Source organism: Elephas maximus, chromosome 17 (genome assembly GCF_024166365.1).
Source record: "Elephas maximus indicus isolate mEleMax1 chromosome 17, mEleMax1 primary haplotype, whole genome shotgun sequence".
Classification (NCBI taxonomy): Eukaryota; Metazoa; Chordata; class Mammalia; order Proboscidea; family Elephantidae; genus Elephas; species Elephas maximus.
The window spans coordinates 56331242-56346570 of NC_064835.1; the positions used below are offsets into that span (position 1 = coordinate 56331242).

A 15329-nucleotide genomic window follows, 5' to 3' on the forward strand; every position below is an offset into this window, starting at 1 on the left:
ATCAATAAAAAACCCTCTCCCACCCTTCCTCCCTCCCCCCCTCGTAACCACAAAAGTATGTGTTCTTCTCAGGTTTACTATTTCTCAAGATCTTATAATAGTGGTCTTATACAATATTTGTCCTTTTGTCTCTGACTAATTTCACTCAGCATAATGCCTTCCAGGTTCCTCCATGTTATGAAATGTTTCAGAGATTCGTCACTGTTCTTTATCGATGCGTAGTATTCCATTGTGTGAATATACCACAATTTATTTACCCATTCATCCGTTGATGGACACCTTGGTTGCTTCCAACTTTTTGCTATTGTAAACAGAGCTGCAATAAACATGGGTGTGCATATATCTGTTTGTATGAAGGCTCTTGTATCTCTAGGGTATATTCCGAGGAGTGGGATTTCTGGGTTGTATGGTAGTTCTATTTCTAACTGTTTAAGATAACGCCAGATAGATTTCCAAAGTGGTTGTACCATTTTACATTCCCACCAGCAGTGTATGAGAGTTCCAATCTCTCCGCAGCCTCTCCAACATTTATTATTTTGTGTTTTTTGGATTAATGCCAGCCTTGCTGGTGTGAGATGGAATCTCATCGTAGTTTTAATTTGCATTTCTCTAATGGCTAATGATCGAGAGCATTTTCTCATGTATCTGTTGGCTGCCTGAATATCTTCTTTAGAGAAATGTGTGTTCATATCCTTTGCCCACTTCTTGATTGGGTTGTTTGTCTTTTTGTGGTTGAGTTTTGACAGAATCATGTTGATTTTAGAGATCAGGCGCTGGTCGGAGATGTCATAGCTGAAAATTCTTTCCCAATCTGTAGGTGGTCTTTTTACTCTTTTGGTGAAGTCTTTAGATGAGCATAGGTGTTTGATTTTTAGGAGCTCCCAGTTATCGGGTTTCTCTTCATCATTTTTGGTAATGTTTTGTATTCTGTTTATACCTTGTATTAGGGCTCCTAGGGTTGTCCCAATTTTTTCTTCCATGATCTTTATCGTTTTAGTCTTTACGTTTAGGTCTTTGATCCACTTGGAGTTAGTTTTTGTGCATGGTGTGAGGTATGGGTCCTGTTTCATTTTTTTGCAAATGGATATCCAGTTATGCCAGCACCATTTGTTAAAAAGGCTGTCTTTTCCCCAGTTAATTGACACTGGTCCTTTGTCAAATATCAGCTGCTCATACGTGGATGGATCTATGTCTGGGTTCTCAATTCTGTTCCATTGGTCTATGTGTCTGTTGTTGTACCAATACCAGGCTGTTTTGACTACTGTGGCTGTATAATAGGTTCTGAAGTCAGGTAAGGTGAGGCCTCCCACTTTCTTCTTCTTTTTCAGTAGTGCTTTGCTTATCCGGGGCTTCTTTCCCTTCCATATGAAATTGGTGATTTGTTTCTCTATCCCCTTAAAATATGACATTGGAATTTGGATCGGAAGTGCGTTAAATGTATAGATGGCTTTTGGTAGAATAGACATTTTTACTATGTTAAGTCTTCCTATCCATGAGCAAGGTATGTTTTTCCACTTAAGTATGTCCTTTTGAATTTCTTGTAGTAGAGCTTTGTAGTTTTCTTTGTATAGGTCTTTTACATCCTTGGTAAGATTTATTCCTAAGTATTTTATCTTCTTGGGGGCTACTGTGAATGGTATTGATTTGGTTATTTCCTCTTCGGTGTTCTTTTTGTTGATGTAGAGGAATCCAAGTGATTTTTGTATGTTTATTTTATAACCTGAGACTCTGCCAAACTCTTCTATTAGTTTCAGTAGTTTTCTGGAGGATTCCTTAGGGTTTTCTGTGTATATAATCATGTCATCTGCAAATAGTGATAACTTTACTTCTTCCTTGCCAATCCGGATACCTTTTATTTCTTTGTCTAGCCTGATTGCCCTGGCTAAGACTTCCAACACGATGTTGAATAAGAGTGGTGATAAAGGGCATCCTTGTCTGGTTCCCGTTCTCAAGGGAAATGCTTTCAGGTTCTCTCCATTTAGAGTGATATTGGCTGTTGGCTTTGCATAGATGCCCTTTATTATGTTGAGGAATTTTCCTTCAATTCCTATTTTGGTAAGAGTTTTTATCATGAATGGGTGTTGGACTTTGTCAAATGCCTTTTCTGCATCAATTGATAAGATCATGTGGTTTTTGTCTTTTGTTTTATTTATGTGATGGATTACATTAATGGTTTTTCTGATATTAAACCAGCCTTGCATACCTGGTATAAATCCCACTTGATCAGGGTGAATTATTTTTTTGATGTGTCGTTGGATTCTATTGGCTAGAATTTTGTTGAGGATTTTTGCATCAATGTTCATGAGGGATATAGGTCTATAATTTTCTTTTTTTGTAATGTCTTTACCTGGTTTTGGTATCAGGGAGATGGTGGCTTCATAGAATGAGTTGGGTAGTATTCCATCATTTTCTATGCTTTGGAATACCTTTAGTAGTAGTGGTGTTAACTCTTCTCTGAAAGTTTGGTAGAACTCTGCAGTGAAGCCGTCCGGGCCAGGGCTTTTTTTTGTTGGGAGTTTTTTGATTACCGTTTCAATCTCTTTTTTTGTTATGGGTCTATTTAGTTGTTCTACTTCTGAATGTGTTAGTTTAGGTAGGTAGTGTTTTTCCAGGAATTCATCCATTTCTTCTAGGTTTTCAAATTTGTTAGAGTACAATTTTTCATAATAATCTGAAATGATTCTTTTAATTTCATTTGGTTCTGTTGTGATGTGGTCCTTCTCATTTCTTATTCGGGTTATTTGTTTCCTTTCCTGTATTTCTTTAGTCAGTCTAGCCAATGGTTTATCAATTTTGTTAATTTTTTCAAAGAACCAGCTTTTGGCTTTGTTAATTCTTTCGATTGTTTTTCTGTTCTCTAATTCATTTAGTTCAGCTCTAATTTTTATTATTTGTTTTCTTCTGGTGCCTGATGGATTCTTTTGTTGCTCACTTTCTATTTGTTCAAGTTGTAGGGACAGTTCTCTGATTTTGGCTCTTTCTTCTTTTTGTATGTGTGCATTTATTGATATAAATTGACCTCTGAGCACTGCTTTTGCTGTGTCCCAGAGGTTTTGATAGGAAGTATTTTCATTCTCGTTGCTTTCTATGAATTTCCTTATTCCCTCCTTGATGTCTTCTATAACCCAGTCTTTTTTCAGGAGGGTATTGTTCATTTTCCAAGTATTTGATTTCTTTTCCTTCGTTTTTCTGTTATTGATCTCTAGTTTTATTGCCTTGTGGTCTGAGAAGATGCTTTGTAATATTTCGATGTTTTGGACTCTGCAAAGGTTTGTTTTATGACCTAATATGTGGTCTATTCTAGAGAATGTTCCATGTGCGCTAGAAAAAAAAGTATATTTTGCAGCAGTTGGGTGGAGAGTTTTGTATAAGTCAATGAGGTCAAGTTGGTTGATTGTTGTAATTAGATCTTCCGTGTCTCTGTTGAGCTTCTTACTGGATGTCCTATCCTTCTCCGAAAGTGGTGTGTTGAAGTCTCCTACTATAATTGTGGAGGTATCTATCTCGCTTTTCAGTTCTGTTAAAATTTGATTTATATATCTTGCAGCCCTGTCATTGGGTGCGTAAATATTTAATATGGTTATGTCTTCCTGATCAATAGTCCCTTTTATCATTATATAGTGTCCTTCTTTATCCTTTGTGGTGGATTTAAGTCTAAAGTCTATTTTGTCAGAAATTAATATTGCTACTCCTCTTCTTTTTTGCTTATTGTTTGCTTGATATACTTTTTTCCATCCTTTGAGTTTTAGTTTGTTTGTGTCTCTAAGTCTAAGCTGTGTCTCTTGTAGGCAGCATATAGATGGATCGTGTTTCTTTATCCAGTCTGTGACTCTCTGTCTCTTTATTGGTGCATTTAGTCCATTTACATTCAGGGTAATTATAGATAAATAAGTTTTTAGTGCTGTCATTTTGATGCCTTTTTATGTGTGTTGTTGACAATTTCATTTTTCCACATACTTTTTTGTGCTGAGGCGTTTTTCTTAGTAAATTGTGAGATCCTTACTTTCATAGTGTTTGACTTTATGTTAGTTGAGTCGTTACGTTTTTCTTGGTTTTTGTCTTGAGTTATAGAGTTGTTATACCTTTTTGTGGTTACCTCATTTATACCCCTATTTTTCTAAGTAAAAACCTAACTTGTATTGTTCTATATTGCCTTGTATCACTCTCCATATGGCAGTTCAATGCCTCCTGTATTTAGTCCCTCTTTTTGATTATTGTGATCTTTTACCTATTGACTTCCATGATTCCCTGTTATGTGTATTTTTTTTTTAATTAATCTTAATTTGTTTGTTTTTGTGATTTCCCTATTTGAGTTGATATCAGGACGTTCTGTTTTGTGACCTTGTGTTGTGCTGATATCTGATATTATTGGTTCTCTGACCAAACAATATCCTTTAGTATTTCTTGTAGCTTTGGTTTGGTTTTTGCAAATTCTCTAAACTTGTGTTTGTCTGTAAATATCTTAATTTCGCCTTCATATTTCAGAGAGAGTTTTGCTGGATATATGATCCTTGGTTGGCAGTTTTTCTCCTTCAGTGTTCTGTATATGTGGTCCCATTCCCTTCTTGCCTGCATGGTTTCTGCTGAGTAGTCAGAACATATTCTTACTGATTCTCCCTTGAAGGAAACCTTTCTTTTCTCCCTGGCTGCTTTTAAAATTTTCTGTTTATCTTTGGTTTTGGCAAGTTTGATGATAATATGTCTTGGTGTTTTTCTTTTTGGATCAATCTTAAATGGGGTTCGATGAGCATCTTGGATAGATATCCTTTCGTCTTTCACGATGTCAGGGAAGTTTTCTGTCAGAAGTTCTTCAACTATTTTCTCTGTGTTTTCTGTGCCCCCTCCCTGTTCTGGGACTCCAATCACCTGCAGGTTATCCTTCTTGATAGAGTCCCACATAATTCTTATGGTTTCTTCATTTTTTTTAATTCTTTTATCTGATTTTTTTTCAGCTATGTTGGTGTTGATTCCCTGGTCCTCCAGATGTCCCAGTCTGCATTCTAATTGCTCGAGTCTGCTCCTCTGACTTCCTAGTGTGTTGTCTAATTCTGTTATTTTATTGTTAATCTTTTGGATTTCTACATGTTGTCTCTCTATGGATTCTTGCAACTTATTAATTTTTCCAGTATGTTCTTGAATAATCTTTTTGAGTTCTTCAACAGTTTTATCAGTGTGTTCCTTGGCTTTTTCTGCAGATATCCTAATTTCATTTGTGATATCATTAAGCATTCTGTAAATTAGTTTTTTATATTCTGTACCTGATAATTCCAAAATTGTATCTTCATTTGGGAAAGATTTTGATTCTTTTGTTTGGGGGGTTGGAGAAGCTGTCACGGTCTGCTTCTTTAAGTGGTTTGATATGGATTGTTGTCTCCGAGCCATCACTGGGAAACTAGTTTTTCCAGAAAATCCGCTAAAAAAAAACAGCAGTCAGATCCCTATCAGAGTTCTCCCTCTGGCTCAGGCTATTCAGATGTTAATGAAGCCGCCTGGGGAGGGTGGGGGAGGGAACAGAGAGATAGGAGAGTAGCACCTCAGAATATAGCCAGAGTTGCTTGTCTTGCTTGGAATGACTATTATATCTGAGATTCCCGCGGGCGCGTCGCCTATGTGTGCTGGCTGTGTGGAGATTGCCCCCAGGGGGTCTGGCCCGCTGGAGTCACGGTCAGATCCTCCGCTTCCAGCCCCACGCCCAGCGTCAAGGCTCCCCTACTGGGACGGTGCACTCTCGACTCCAAAATCAGTCGCTGCCTCCCGGGGACTTCTCGTCCCTCCAGCCGCGTGGCCGTGCCGCCCCCGTGAACCAGGTGGGCCCCCTCCCGGGGTTAGTTCAGATGGGTGGAGTAGCTCCCCGTGCTTGTGCCGCGACCGAGTGTCCCGGCTGGAACGCTGTTCTCCCCGCTCCAATACCAGTCGCTGCCTCCCGGGGACTTCTCCTACCGGCTGCGTCCCAGGCCGCCCGCGCGACCCGGCTGGTCACCTTCCCGGGGTTAGTTCAGGGGGTGGAGCAACTCTCCGTGTTTATGGCGTACCTGCGTGCAGTCCAAATCCCTGCGGGACGGTTCCCCGGCTCGGATGCTGCTCTTTCTGCTCCAAGATCAGTCACTGCCTCCCGGGGACTTCTCCTAACGGCTGCGTCCCATGCCGCCCGTGGAACCGGCTAGTCCCCCTCCCGGGGTTAGTTCAGGGGGGTGGAGCAGGTCTCTGTACTTGTGCCGTACCTGACTGGTACGCTGGCTCCAGGCTCTGGAAACAGTTGCTGCTTCCCCGTATTAGTTCGTTCTCCGTCTCTAAATCTGTGTTTGTTGTTCAGGGTTCGTAGATTGTTATGTATGTGATCGATTCACTTGTTTTTCCGTGTCTTTGTTGTAAGAGGGATCCGAGGTAGCGTCTGCCTAGTCCGCTATCTTGGCTCCGCCTCCTCAATCTCTGTCTTTTAATTGCTTCATCTAGACCATTCACATTTAAAGTGATTATTGATGTTATCAAGGAGCTCTGGTGGTACAGTGGTTAAGCACTTGATTGCTAATCAAAAGGTCGGCAGTTGATATCCAGCAGCCACTCGTTGGTGGAAAGATGTGGAATTCTGCTTCTGTAAAGATGGGGCAGTTCTACCCTGTTCTACAGGGTCGCTATGAGTCAGAATCAACTCAATAGCATTGTGTTTTTGGGATCGATGTAATTCAGATAGTGTCTACACTTTTTTGCAGTTGTTTTCTGTTTGTTGTACTCTTTGTTTCTTTCTCGTCTTTTTCTACATTCTCTGGTTTTAACGGAGTATTTGTATGATTCCGTTTCTTCTTTTCTCTTAGGATATTAATTATATTTATTTATATATATATTTTTAGTGCTCTCCTGGAGTTTGCAATATACGTTTACAACTGACGTAAGTTCACCTTAAATAAATAACAATATACCGCTTCACAGGTAGTACAGTTTCCTTATAACAGTATTGCCCATTCCTCTCTCATCCCTTATGATATTTTTAGGCTATAATCATATAATCACCAAAAAAAACTGTTATTATTATGTCTTCATTCCTTTAAACAAGTAGTTATCTTTTAGATCAATTAGAAGACAAATAAAGAATTTAGTTTTATTATTTCTTTTTAATGCCTTCCTTGACCCTCTTTCTTTAGGCAGATATAAGTTTCTGACATCATTTTCTTTCTCTCTAAAGAACTTCTTTTAACATTTCTTTCAAGGAAGCTCTACTGGCAAAGAATTCCCTCAATTTTTGTTTGTGTGAGAAAAAACTTTATTTCTCCTTTACATTTGAAGGATAATTTTCTGGCTATATAATTCCAGTTTAGTATTTTGTTTTGATTTGTTTTTTCAACAATTTAAATATTTCACTCCACTCTCTTGCTTGCATGGTTTCTGAAGAGAAGACCCATGAAATTTTTATCCTTGATCTTTGATAGGTAAGATACCCTGCTACCTGGCTTCTTTCAAGATATTGTCTTTGGTTTTCTGCAGTTTGAATATGATATGCTGTCTTAATCATCTCGGGCTGCTAAAATAGAAATAGCACAAGTGAATGACTTCAACAAACAAAAATTTATTCTCTCACAGTCTAGGCTGGAAGTGTGAATTTAGGGTGCCAGCACCAGGGCAAGATTTCTTTCTCTGTCAGCTCCTAGGGAAGGTGCGTCATCAATCTTCCCCTGCTCTAGGAGCTTCTCAGCACAGGGACCCCAGGTACAAAGGACATGCTACATTCCTGGCACTCCTTTCTTGGTGGTATGAGGTCCCCCTGTCTCTCTGCTCACTTCTCTCTTTTATATCTCAAAAGAGATTGACTTGAAACACAACCTAGTCTTATAGATTGAGTCCTGCCTCATTAACATAACTGCCTCCAATCCTGCATCATTAACATCATAAAACCAAAAAATAAGTAAATAAAACCAAACTCACTGCCATCTAGTCAATCCTGACTTACAGCAACCCTACAGAACAGAGGAAAACCACCCCATAGAGTTTCCAAGGAGTGCCTGGTAGATTCAAACCGCATAGAGGTAGGATTTATAACACATAGGAAAATCACATCAGATCAAAATAATGGACAATCGCACAATACTGGGAATCACGAACTAGCCAAATTGATACACTTTTTTGGGAAATACAATTCAATCCATACATATGCATAGGTGTAATTTTTGTAGTGTTTATCCTGTTTGGCATTTGCTGAATTTCCTGGATCTGTGCTTTGAAGTCCGTCATTAATTTTGCAAACTTCTTGGCTATTATTGCTTCAGATATATCATTTGCTCTGTTCTTTATTTCTTCTACTTCTGGTATCCAAGTAAGTGTGTCTTACAACTTTTGATATTGTCCCTCAGTTCTCGGGTGTTCTACACTGTTTTCTTTCTCCTCTTTACATCTTAGTTTGGAAATTTTTATTGGCAAGCTCAATAGAACTTTAATATTTTCAAAGAAGTTTCTGTCTTTAAACTCACAAAGATTCTTTCTTTGGCCATGTCCACTCTACTGATTAGCCCATCAAAAGCATTCTTTATTTCTGTTGCAGTATTTTTAATTTCTAGCATTACCCTTTGACATCTTCTTAGCGTTTCCTCGTAGTCTTTCACGTTGTACAACTACTTCATTAGAGTTCTTAACATATTAATCACAGTATTTGTAAATTTCCCTTTTGATAATTCCAATATCTATGCCATATCTGAGTGTGGTTCTGATGTTTGCTTTGTCTCTTCATATTCTGTTATAATTTTTTGTTGAAAGTCACACATTATATACTGGTAAAGATCATTAGTGTGAGGTTTAATGTTAATCTGTTTAGAAGTCCCTGGATGCTGCAAATGGTTAAGCACTGAACTGCTGACCAAAAGTTGGCAGTTTGAACACATCAAGAGATGCCTTGAAAGAAAGACCTGGTAATCTTCTTCTGAAAACTCAGCCATTAAAAACTCTATGGAGCACAGTTCTACTCTGAAACACATGAGGTCACCACGAGTCAGAGTCGACTGGATGGTAACTGGCTTGGTTTTCTTTGCTTTGGAGTTGAACTATGTTTCATATTTGCTATAGCTGTAGGTACCAGAGACTTAAAATTTCTTTGGTGTTCTTGTTTTTGTCTCCTCTGTTGTCTTTGGGCTTTCCTAGAAATTCTTCCTTAAATAGTATCTACATCTTGCTGCGCTTTTAGATACTATGTGGATACTACACTGGAGCTTTGTTAATATGGCACTATCAGAGAAGAATTTAATAATATTATGATTAAATCTCAGACTTATATTGGGTCTGTATCCTTGGTATATGACCTACATAAGTTTTTTTGAGCTCATGTTTACCCACTTTAGGTGAGATAGGAAGGCTAGGCAGGAATGGAGTTGGGTAAATGCCCTTCCCCCTAAGTAGGATAAAACCCTGGTTAAGTCTTTTCTCCTAGAAAGTAGGTCATTTTTATGAAGAACCCTCTGGGCAGTTTTTAAGATGCTTATGTTTTCCTCTTCCCACATCAGAGTCATGAAAGGACCTTTCTTGGCTCTCCACCAAGAGAATCCTATAGGGTTCTAAAGGCAAAACCCAAAAAACTGTCTGAGCCTTCCTAATTCTGTGGGCTCTAGGAATTTCTCACTCTTAACACTAGTCCGCAGTCAGCATCCAGAAACTTGTCAAAATAGCCATTCAACTGTTTCTAACAATGTATGGAGGAGCTCTGGTGGTGCAGTGGTGAAGTGCTCAGCTGCTAACAGAAAGGTCAGCGATTCAAACTACCAGCTGCTCTGTGGGAGAAAGACGTGGCAGTCTGTTTTCATAAAGATTTACGGTCTTGCAAATCCTATGGAGGCAGTTCTACTTTGTCTTACAGCATCATTAGGAGTTGGAATCGATTCTATGGCAGTGGATTTAGTTGGGTTAACAATGTATGACTCTAGAAGCTTTTGCTTCAGGTAAGCAGGCCTCAGCTGTGATGCTCTATATCCACCTGTCTGCAGATATTGAGGTGTTTGCTCTGAACCTCAATTGTACAGTTTCCTTATAACAGTATTGCCCATTCCTCTCTCATCCCTTATGATATTTTTAGGCTATAATCATATAATCACCAAAAAAACTGTTATTATTATGTCTTCATTCCTTTAAACAAGTAGTTATCTTTTAGATCAATTAGAAGACAAATAAAGAATTTAGTTTTATTATTTCTTTTTAATGCCTTCCTTGACCCTCTTTCTTTAGGCAGATATAAGTTTCTGACATCATTTTCTTTCTCTCTAAAGAACTTCTTTTAACATTTCTTTCAAGGAAGCTCTACTGGCAAAGAATGGATTTTCATTTTGTTCATTTTTTTTTTTTTTCTGTTTTAAGGAACAGAATGACAACTTCCAAGTGGTTTACATATCACAGCTAAAACTGGAATTTCAAGTAATTAATTTTTTATTGTATTTTAAGAAGTAGTGGTCCAAAAAGGATTGGAAATTAAAGAAAAAAAAAAGAAAAGAAGAAGAAGCTGTTCCTTTACACCAGTCAGTTTGAGAAGTACTGCTATAAACACTATCAGAGCTCCATAAGGCGGGTTGTTCACACCATTAGACTGGGACCAGTGGAATGTATAGCGTGTGAAAAAAAGAGTACCATCAGCCCCAAATTCAAATCTTCCAAGTCCAGGGCCCACATTCTCACCACAAATATACTGGTAGGAATTTACATTTTGCCATTTTCCCCAAGGCCCGACAAAAATCGGATATACGCAAGATGTACCATATTTCCTTCCCTACCCATTTCTCTTCCTTAGATCTGGCTAAAAGCATAAAACACACAAGACAAACAACTTGAAGAATAAAATTGTTATTATTTCTGTCTGAGTACTTAGGCCATGAAATGCAAAGAAAACCATACAATGAGGGTGGGAACGAGGGATGAGAAGAGAGGATCAGAATGAAGAAAGCAAGTTGAGGACGTGGAAAATATTCTCTTCCTGGGTAGGTCTTCACACTAGGTCTCAAGTCCACGGTGATCACACTAGCCCAAATTGCTCTCCTTCCACCTGTCCTAGTTCTTGAACTGGCAAACATAGGGTAATCTCTGATCACAGTTATAGTCTTTCCATTTCAGGAATCCTGGAGAGACAGAGAGGTAAGGTGGGTGGGCTGGTGGAGACTGTGAACTTAATGTGGAGACATTCCAGATTCTAGCCTAGGATTCAAAGCCACATCCTCATCAGTGCCCCAATCTAGGTGAAGGAGACACAAAGAAAGCAGAGAAGATAGAAGATGGGAGAAGAAAAAACAGCATTGAATTTAGTAGTTTAGAAGAAATCTCTGAAGGTCAGACCCAGAGAAGAGGAATGATGGGATGGGGAAGGCTGGGAAAATAGTGACTCTTATATTTATTACCTGTGTTTCGAGACAGGCTCCCACAATGGCCAGAGTTTAAGACGGTGGAGGGATCTCTCTCCCAGGCAAAGTAATTTAGCACATCCCAGCTACTCCACTCCCATCCACCTGCATTGGGTTCCAAGCCCTATAGAGTAAAGGATGGAGGCAGATGAGAGAATGGCCAGTACAAATCTCTGTGCATGATCCCTTTAGCTGGAATATCTGATCCCCACCCTATCATCATAGACCTGGTCTGCTCTTCCAGATGCTCCATGAGAAAAATTCTAGAAACTACTCACTTAACTATTTGCTCCTTTTGGTAAATTCCAAAGCCACAACCAGCAAAGTCACCCAAAGTAGCATGTCACTGGTTAAACAACAGTTGGTGATTACCCTCTGAGCTGTAATAACTATGTCTGTTCTACAGGGGGCAAAAACAGGTATTCATTTAGGATCCCCACAGCACAAATTAAATAGAACTGTGAAGCTCAGAGAACTGAATTACAAAAAAAAAGAAAAAGAAAAAACCCCAGGAACTGTGTAAAAGCTTCACAAAAAGCAGGTTAGTTTCAGATGTACACCAGAACCTCCACAGAAGTCAGCTCTCCAGTTGGCCTCAAGTCCCTCCCTTCCCACCAAATATTCCCAGGATTCCTGAGCTCCAGGGCTCCATAGAGTGACTTCCTGGGCAGGCACGGTAGACAGAGACTGAGGCTGTGTGACAACAGCTATTTGAGAGTTAAGAGAAAGGAGAGAATACAATCACACCAGCGTGGGGTCATGGAGCCCAATCCAGACGTTTGTGTAGGTGTTTGAAGTGCTCTTCACCACAGAAGCCACAAAGGATGCCTCAGCCACACTAAGCACAGACACGAGGTGTCCTGAGGACCGCTTCTGGCAGGCTATCTGTGTGGGAATGAAAAGACAGAGTGGGAATTGAGACTTCACTGGGAGAGCATAGGGGAAAGGTAGGCAAGAAGGGGGGTGTGCGAGTGATGTAGGAGCACATTCTCAGCCCATGTCACTCTGGAGAATGGAGGCGTCCCCTCTCTCCTATGGTCTCTTATGTACTTTTCCATTAAGACCCCCCATCTGCACATATACTACATACTTCAGCATCCACCCAGGTTTTTGGTGTTAGAAACAAGGCATAGCAGTAGGAGCCATAGGCGTTGGAGCCTCCTGGACACTTGATCCGAGCAGAGGAATGTTCCTTTGGGGAGTCTTCTTCACCTGTGGTACAAGGAAAATAAAGTAGAGGAACATGGTGAGATGGAGAGTGGTAATTGGGGAGGGAAAGATGGAGAGGCCACATTGGAGGAATGTCTGTGGGGCCAGTGCTTAGGGAGTGATGCCACGCTCCTCACCACTTCTCTCCTTTGCCAACTCTTTCAGGATTTCTTGATCTTGAAGTAGTCACTCTGAACTTTCCTTTTTTTTTTTTTTTAACCCTTCCCTCTTCTTCAATGTCCAACTCTTCCTGGATGACAGTCCCTACACTGGGGCCTCTCTATAACTCATCACTGACCCTTCATACTCTATCTCTTCAACCTCCCAACACTAACTAGAGTTCATGGACAAAATGGGAAGTCGTCTATTCTCTGTTATTCAACTAAGAGATACTGCTGCTAAAGAAACTGTCGGCAGTTGGAACCCACCAGCTGCTCCTTGGAAGCACTATCGGGCAGTCCTACTCTGTCCTGTAGGGTCGCTATGAGTTGGAATCGACTCAACATCAACAGATTTGGTTTTTTGGTTTGGTTTGATGCCTCCGACAACTAGTGGACCTAGAGGAAGAAGTAATGATGGGGGAATTGCAGGCTGTTTGATTATGTGGGAATATACCTCACCATTACCGCATGTGCCACACAGGTAATTTTCTCCTTGGTTCTGAACATTCACAAGGAAGCCAGTTTGAGAGGCAGAGAAATCTCACCTTGAACCTGGGATAGGAGCATCAGGCAGGAAAGCAGCATCCCGGACATGCAGAAGAGGGCCATGGGAGGCAGCATCTTGTCTATGAGTGGAGGAGGCAATCAGAAATCATGAAGGGGAAGGGTGATCAGCCAGGGAGTGCATGGAGAAAGCTCCTCTGCCCTACCTCTTGTCTTTTCCTTTGAACCCCTGGAAATAAACTGACCTTGGTGACATCCATTCCTTTCTACAGTTCTGGAGAGAATTGGGAACTCTGTATCCCTAATGCCCCTAAGCCAACCCTTTACTGAGTCTGAACTGCTATGTTCTTTGAGGCTGGGGTCCTCCTGTACCTTTCCCGGTAATATGTGAGGGAAAACCCTTGTTGTGGGTCTCATCTTTCCACAGCTCCCACCTACCTGTCTTGCAGGGTTCTGGAATGGCTTCTCAGGCCAGGGAAGAGTTGGCTTTTATAGGAGGATCTGGAGGAGGAGCATTAAAATCAATACCAGGAAGGTTTAGGTGGTATAGGGGTCATGGGATAGAACTTGGCATAGGTTCAAGGATATTCCTTACATGGGGAGGAGATTTTTCCCAGCAGAAGCTGGGAATTGCACAGATACTGCCTCTTTCCTGTTAACATGCAAGCACTTTCCCCAGAAACAGGTGAAGTTTGCCCTTTTCCTAGCCTCTCCCATAGGATCTGTTTTGATAAATTAAAGGAATTATGGTGGCCCTGTGGCACAGATTGTGCTGTGTCAGATACTTAGGAAAAAAAATTGTAGCAATGGATAGTTAAGAAAAAAAAATCACAAGAAGTGTACTTTATTTTTGATCAATCTGTGGAGAATTCACTCCTGTTGGCATATATATGAATTTCTTTCTACCTTTTCCTGTAAGATTAAATAAACACAAGGTAGTATGTAAAAAGAGAATGGTACAGGAATTGAAGTGTTGGTGAGGGGAGAGTGTTAGTTGAGTTGAGGGAAAGAATTGAAGCCAAAAGTAGCAGCAATGGTTCAGAGTTGATGCTGAAACATAACAACAAGGTGTGAAGGAAGCATGAAGTAAACTCTTAAGTCAATAGGTGATCCAAGATGGCACAGAACAGCAGATAAATAAATTTGGCTCCTAGTCGTCTAGGAAATAAAGTTTCACTGATGTATAAAGCTAATGAAATAAGATGAGACAAAATAAAGGAGACCAAAGTATAATTAGAACAATAGTTGAATGATGCAAAGAAAAGAAAGAATAAATCACTCATAGAGAATAGACATAGTTAATGGTGGTGGAAGAGTAGATGTGAGCCTATATTGCATATAGGACAAACCCTCCTTTACATTGTTCACTGCTCCATGCTTCACATTAAGTTCATTGTAAATCTGCCATGTGGTTGCAGTATGAAAGCCATCTCTGTTGCCTTGGTACTGAAGACTGTGGCCACCTCCATGAGGGGAGACTGAGAAATAGTTCCTCATTCAGTGTAAATCTGATTTGGGAATTTGATACCTCAGAGGCACAGTCTTAGACTATAATCAGCTGATTAATGGAAATCCTCAAACCTTTTCAGCAAACAAGGTTGTGTTACCTGCTTATTTCATGTTGTTAATGAGTCTTCCTCAGATCCTGATGCTGGGTTCTTCTACATATAGTCCAGTTTCTCAGATTATTTGCTCGGCATACAGATTTAATAAGTATGGTGAAAAGATACAACACTGATACACAGCTTTCTTGATTTAAACAGGATAGCATTGCCTTTCTCTGTTGGAACCACTGCCTCTTGATCTACATATAGGTTTCACATGAGCACAACTAAGTGGTCTCTAATTCTCATTCTTTGAAGCATTATCCATAATTTGTTATGATCCACATGTCCAAATGCCTTTACATAGCCAATAAAACTCTGGTGTTCTCTGCTTTTAGCCAAGATTCATTTGACAGCAGCAATGATATCCCTCGTTCCACTTCCTCTTCTGAATCTGACTTGATGTAGTGCTGGAACTGATTTTGTACTATCTTCAGGAAAAATTTCACTTGGGTGTGATATTAATGATGTTGTTCAATAATTTCCACATTCTG

The 15329-nt window shown here is 40.0% G+C and overlaps 1 protein-coding gene across 2 annotated transcripts; it reads right to left on the reverse strand.

Annotated features, from left to right (window-relative positions):
• Positions 1 to 11010: 11010 nt before the first annotated feature.
• Positions 11011 to 13348, reverse strand: LOC126060766 (regenerating islet-derived protein 3-gamma-like). 2 transcript variants are annotated; one of them, XM_049857035.1, is made up of 5 exons: positions 13273 to 13348; positions 12448 to 12569; positions 12105 to 12242; positions 11355 to 11481; positions 11011 to 11078 (listed from the first exon to the last, which is right to left on the reverse strand). In XM_049857035.1, exons 1-5 carry the CDS (start codon positions 13346 to 13348, stop codon positions 11011 to 11013), a joined length of 531 nt encoding a protein of 176 aa, XP_049712992.1. The 2 variants fall into 2 exon arrangements, with proteins under 2 accessions (XP_049712992.1, XP_049712993.1); XM_049857036.1 differs by lacking the exon at positions 12105 to 12242.
• Between the last annotated feature and the right edge of the window lie 1981 nt (positions 13349 to 15329).